This window comes from Aptenodytes patagonicus, chromosome 8 (genome assembly GCF_965638725.1).
Source record: "Aptenodytes patagonicus chromosome 8, bAptPat1.pri.cur, whole genome shotgun sequence".
NCBI lineage: Eukaryota > Metazoa > Chordata > Aves > Sphenisciformes > Spheniscidae > Aptenodytes > Aptenodytes patagonicus.
This window is the reverse complement of record NC_134956.1, coordinates 25,488,948-25,495,010: the sequence shown is the minus strand read 5'-3', so window position 1 is coordinate 25,495,010 and position 6,063 is coordinate 25,488,948. Positions and strand designations below refer to the sequence as shown.

General features: G+C 45.9%; 1 protein-coding gene across 8 annotated transcripts in view; it reads left to right on the top strand.

Annotated features, from left to right (window-relative positions):
* The first annotated feature begins 1,953 nt into the window (after window positions 1–1,953).
* The window catches only part of NR2C2 (nuclear receptor subfamily 2 group C member 2), a 47,139-nt gene continuing 43,029 nt past the window's right edge, over window positions 1,954–6,063 (top strand). For 2 of the 8 annotated variants that reach the window (XM_076346763.1, XM_076346770.1), the window contains exons 1-2: window positions 1,954–2,021; window positions 5,295–5,378. In XM_076346763.1, coding sequence (XP_076202878.1) covers window positions 5,319–5,378 — 60 coding nt within the window. In that variant the 5' untranslated portion in view covers window positions 1,954–2,021; window positions 5,295–5,318. Of the gene's footprint in view, window positions 2,022–2,231; window positions 2,361–2,782; window positions 2,825–3,417; window positions 3,482–5,294; window positions 5,379–6,063 lie in introns of those variants that run through there. The other 6 variants (XM_076346764.1, XM_076346767.1, XM_076346765.1 and 3 more) reach the window with 6 other exon arrangements.

Genomic DNA, 6,063 nt, shown 5'->3' with positions numbered 1-6,063 from the left:
AGTGCACAACTGAACATAACCATTGGCAAGAAATACTAGGTCTTGTCAGAGAATTCTCTGACCACAAGATTGAAATACTTTTCTACCTAAGCATGAACACAGCTGGTGTGAAAAAAATAATTGAAAGATAAAAAATTGAGTATAGTTTTGATGAAAACATTTTAGGATAGCAAATAAAGGACAAAACTAAAGATTCAGTTTAAATTTGCTTACAGCCATGATCCAACAGATGCACATCTCAGAGTTTAAAGCCAGACTAACAACTTATTCCCTTAGTTTATTTCACTTTAAGAAAGGTGGGCTTTTTTGCCAAATCCTCTATTTAAAAAACATGCTGTGCTCATAGATGCTGCTCCACACGTTGTTATCCTTGATTTATAGAAAGGGAAACACATTCCTACCCTAACATCTAACTTACTTCTACAGTAAGGCTATTATGAGAACTTAAAAAATCCTTAAAAGGCATCTGTGTTACAAAAATGTGTTTACACTTTAATAGTATGTTTTATGAAGTAAAAAAAATAAATCTGCTTTTGAAAGCATGTGCACGTCTATATTTTGAGAATTTGAAAATTCTTCACACATTTAACATTACAGTAGTGAACAAACACCCAAGACATTTTTTTGAAACACTTTATTTATGTATTGCACACACATCTGCACATCATGTACTTTAATGTTATTAACTCCAGTTTTGTGACAGTAAGGCCATAATTCATAGGCATAGTTCTTCATTTCTCATATCCTTACCCTAAACAGCGAGTCCTAACAAAAAAAAAAAAAAAAATCAGGGTGCTGACTGTGTAACTATTCAGACAACAGCCCCTCCTGTTTAAGTGATTATTGCCTTCAGCTGCTCTCTCTTCCATACATTTCCTTTCAGGAGTTACTATCACTTCACATCTTCTAGTTTTACTGGAATCTTCAGATTTACTGACCACTCCTTAAGTTAGCTTCTGTCAAAATCACTAGACTTCAGAGAAACTTACTAGAAGTAGTAAGATCATTTTGATAGGGGTAGGTTAAGAAATAGCTACACACAGTTACGACAGTGAACCGGCGTCACAGGTCAACATACAATAGCTTCAGAAAGAGATGACACGCACCAAAAGGTGGCAACCTCTTAAACCACCTCAAGCTGCACCCAAACCCGTCTCATGCCTACAATCGCATATTCGGAAGCAGAACAAGCGTCACTGACAGCCAGCTCCACTGGGACAGCCCTCATCAATGACACCGACTTTACAAAATGGAAGAAAAACTCAGGACAGTCTGGCCTTTGTGAAAGCCAGCATCAACTGCAAGCCTCCCTGTGACTCTGCATCTTTAATAAGAACCAAGATATACGTGGAACATCAACACCCACCTGTGCACATAATAACCACCTCCAACCAATTAATTCAAGCTGCAGGCTACAGAGGAGCTTCGCAGGCAAGGGTTACGAAGGACTGCCTTTGAACAGGGGCAGCATCTTCCCCTCGCAGTTTCCGAAGGGGGAGCCTGGGCAAGGGCTGGAATCGTCCATGCTCAGGTGCCTGCCCAGCGCCCTCTCCCGCCGGGGCGCAACGAGAGCCCAGCGCAGGCCCGCCCCGTGCGCAGGGGACACTGCCGCCGCCGGAGCGTTGGCGCGAAGGCTCGGAGCGGCTCAGGTAGCCCCTCCCCCGCCGCCGCCGTCCCCAGCCCCGCCCCGCGAGGGGGATGGAGGGGGCCGCGGCCGGCCTGGCGCTGGGAAGAGGAAGCGGGGAAACGCTTTCGGGCGGCGGCGGCGGCGGGCGGGGTCACGAACTCTGACCTTTCACAGGGGCACGGCACACAAAACAAAACACCACTACCCCCCCCCGCGCGGCCCCGTAACACAGACCCGGCCCCCCCCCTCCCCTCCCCGGACCCCGTTAGCCCCCTCACCGCCGCCGCCCTCACGGGGGGAGGGAGGGCCGCCGCTGGGCACCGTCACCCAACACCGGCCCGCCTGGGCCCGGGTCGGGGTCACCGCCAGGGCACGTTTGGCGCCAATTCCTGAGGTAAAAATCGTTTTTTAAAATTGAGGCGGCCCGGTGGGGTTTCTTTCGTTGGGGCCAGGAGGAGGGAGGGGGCGCGGGGAGGTGGCATCGGGGCCCTGGTCGGGACACCCCCGCGAGCGACAAAGGGGAGGGGTAACGCTCGGTTTAAGGGGAGGGGGGATTTTAAGGCTCCGGTATTTTGCTGGTAAGCGAGAGCCAGCCGTGCTGTAGGCTGGCCTACAGCTCCCAGAGAGAAAGAGGACCATTGTGAGGTGCTGGGTCGATCCGGTGCGGGAGTCCCGTTGCGGAGTCGCTGGGCTGGAATGTGGGCCGCCTGAGGTCGGAGCCGGTCCGGTCTCGGTGAGAGCAGTCTGCTGTCCGGGGGGTCGCAGGGGTGACGGTCGCGGCGATGACGAGCTCGGGACGCGGACACAGAGAGAGAGAAGATGGAGTCTGAGCGGGCGGAGGCGGCGGCTTGAACCCGACCCTTTTACCTTTGCCACCGGGAGGGCGGAGGGGAGGGGGCGGCGGGTACTTTGCATACGGGGCTGAGACCGCCGCCATCTTACCGGCCGCTTCCCTACTGCCATGCCCGGGCCTCCCATAGCCTGACATAAGGATATACCGGAGGGGAGGGGGAGGGGGCCTAATGGCGGCGGCAGCAGCCCCGCCTGGGACTTGGCCGTCAGCCAGCGCCGCCATCTTGTGCTTAGTTGCGTCCCTCGGGTGTTTTCCGTCTTACTCGAGAGGCGGGGCCACCGGCTTTACAGGCGGTTCCCTCGACCAATCGGTGGCGTGTGTGGGAGTGCTGCGTCTTCGATGAGGTCATTGGGTTGGAACGAGAGGCGGGAGGGAGGGGTGTGATTTCATGGTGCGCAGGGCGGCAGGTGCCTTTCGGTAGCGGGCTGCGCGCGGCGTTCCGTGTGTCGGCGGGCCGCGAGCGCGCCGCAGCCAACGGGGGCAGGCGGCGAGCGCGGCGGAAAGGAGGCTGCCGTGAGGCAGCAGGTCTGAGGTGTCGGAGCTGCTCCTGGCCAGGGCTCTGACCTCGTTGTTTTCCGTCGTATCTATCGTTGCAAGGATTCCTGCCGGCTTCCTGCCACAGTGACAGCGTAACAAGAGGTTCCCGGCGGAGCCTAACCTGCGAGCCCCGCCTTTCCCGTCTCCTCCAGACTCCTGCTGAGGAGAAGCGTGCTGGCTTGCTGCTTGATGTAGCTGAATCAAGCATGCAGTGTGAAGAACCCTATTTGCTTAAGACAAAGGAACAAATTTCAATAAGCTTGAATTCGGCCTTTAGCCATGTCATCCTAGCAGGGCCATGCCCGTAGAATGTCTCGAATGGAGTGCATGACTTTCTTCTGAGATTCCACTGCAACTTAGGGAGGGATTAACGGTTTTATGCCATGTTTTGGACAGCAGTGTGTCTACACGTACTGAGTTGGCTGCCACCCTATTACACTGAAAATACTTTCCTGGTGCTTCAGGTGCCTCCTTGCAGTTTTTAAGTTCCACCTTTTTTGTTGGTTTGTTTTGGGGATTTTTTTTTTTTTCCTTATGAACTCTGCTGCTCAGGGGTTTATGCTAGGAATCTGATTTTGCCTTGTGTCACATTCTTGGAGTCAATATTAACAAGCTTACTTGGCGTGGCTGTTTATGGTCTCTGGGCTTCCAGTTGAATTTGATCAGATAGCCTCAGCTTATTGCTGTTTTGGGAAGGTCGAAAGTACAAAAAGCCTTGGTGGATAACCACCAACAGTAAATCTGTCAGAGCCTTACCACAGCAAAGACTTCATTGGGTCTTAGAAACGTATCCTTATGAATAAAGTCTCTCATCTTCAGGGCTTCCTTTATCTTAATGCACTGAGAAAACAGCATGTTATGAGCATATGGTTATCTTCCTTGCTGAACATAAAAAATGCATTTAAAATAAGAGAAAGCACTGAAAAGGAATTACTGAACAACTGAGAAGCCATCCACAAGCGGCAATATTAAATGGGTCTGGTGGAAATGGTTCATAAGTTTACTGTTCAAGTTGAACACTTCAATAAAAATGACAAGGTGTATGAGAAACAAGCATAAATATGATTTCCATAGGGAATGTCTCAACTTTGATTATGCATTGTTACAAATAGTCTTCCATTGACATATACAAAGTAACTTTCACAGTTAATTTACCACAATATGATTTAATCTTTTTAACTTAATTTTGACATTTTCAACAATGTTAGCTTTGTAGAAGTTGCATTTGAATGGGGGTGGTGGTGCTAGAGACATGCATGCATGTTTCTGTTACATGTTTTGCTATTGTTCGTAGTATGTTTTATGTTAAATGATTGCTTTGCAAGTACCAACAGAAGGTTTTCCATAAAACATCAAATGGGCCAGCATTCATGAATGCCTTTTCATTACCTACACCTGGGTCAGAATCTGAACTCTGGCTTTGTAATGAGGAAGTCACAGTTAAAAACTGAATGCATGAATTTGAAATCTTAATTAAATTTACCCTTGGAGAAACAGCCCTAATGATGATCATTAAAAATATATTGGAAGTGTTTGTTTTCTTGTTTCTTCCTTTTTCTGTTTGCTTTGTCTTTTTTTTTTTAAACCCTGAAGAGCGTAAAGTTGAAGGTACAGACACTCACAATAGGATAAAACAATTTTGCAGTATTTTTTCCTCAGAGTAATAATTACACTGTAATAAAAAAAAGTTTAGATAATAGAAAATACATGTTAGATGTGACATGCTGTTTCCCTTACTGTGCAAGATTACCATAAGAATATGGATGAACGTGGCAGTTTGACGAAATGACTTAATATTTGCTCAAAACAGCATTCTTAGATTGCTTTTTCCTTGTTCAGGACGTAGTGTAGAAGCAGTTTAACTGTAAGATTTCTCTTCCCTTGAGTTGAGGAAAGTGTCTTAGAGATCTATGAATTCCACAAACTGCATCAGTCGTTGCCACTCAGATTAGTCCTTTCTAATTTATGAAATTAACATCTCTTCTTTGCAGCTTAAATAATAGAGTAAAAATAGTATATTAGAGGCATTATAAAGTAAAAGAATAACTATGTGCCTCAGCTTTTCGAACAGTACGGTTCCAGTATGCATGTACTGTACATACGTGTGTGTATATATATGTGCGTGCGTGCACATACACGCATCCATGGCATATTTTCTTATTTGTCAGATATGTCAAACAGTATTGTAAATTATCAAAAAGTCATATCAGAGCTTTCTTTAATAATAAAAAAACTAACTTCGTGCCTGATGGAAGTTGCTGGCATCTTTTCAAACAGGTTCTCTAATGATCTTGCTTCACCATGGCAACCAATATGGAGGTGCTGGCTCAGCAGGTAGTGGAGACTCAGCAGGTGGCTGAGGTGAGTGACAGATGATATCACAACAGTTGGTATATGAGCTTTTGAAATGAAACACATATTAGGGAGCCCTTGCTGTTTACAATTAAGCATAAATGGAACTGAAAATCTTTATAGAACAGTATTGCTTTAGAGCTGGGGACAAACAAGAAACCAGTGCAACTGATGGTTTGTTTACCTTACTTTATTCTGGTGGCCCCCATATTAGGAATGCAAGTAGGAAATTCAACATGAACTATAGAGAAACTTGGCTGTATTATGGATTGCTTAAAAATTAATACAACAAAATTTCTGGTCATTTGATCATTAGCTTGACCATTTTGGACATGCAAGGTTTCTGCTCATCTCTTGAGTTGTCATCTAAATCCAGAACAGTATTTGAAGTTACCTGTTTTACTTATGCACTGTATTGGATCTGCAGTAGGGTGATTAATTTAAATAAGGCTTTATATATTCTGCTTACGCATATGAGAAAAAGAGAACAAAATCTACTTAAAGTGATATTAAGTGATGTCTTGTCTTGATGTATATTCCCTGAAGCTTGGATGCTCAACAGCTAAAATGTCTAAATCAACTCGTAAACACTGAAACTGCATGTGATCATGGCCATAGAAAATAACCTATCTCCTTCGGTATGCAAACTTCAGTCAAAAAAAACCCTAGAATTTTTGTCTATTTAAAATTATTT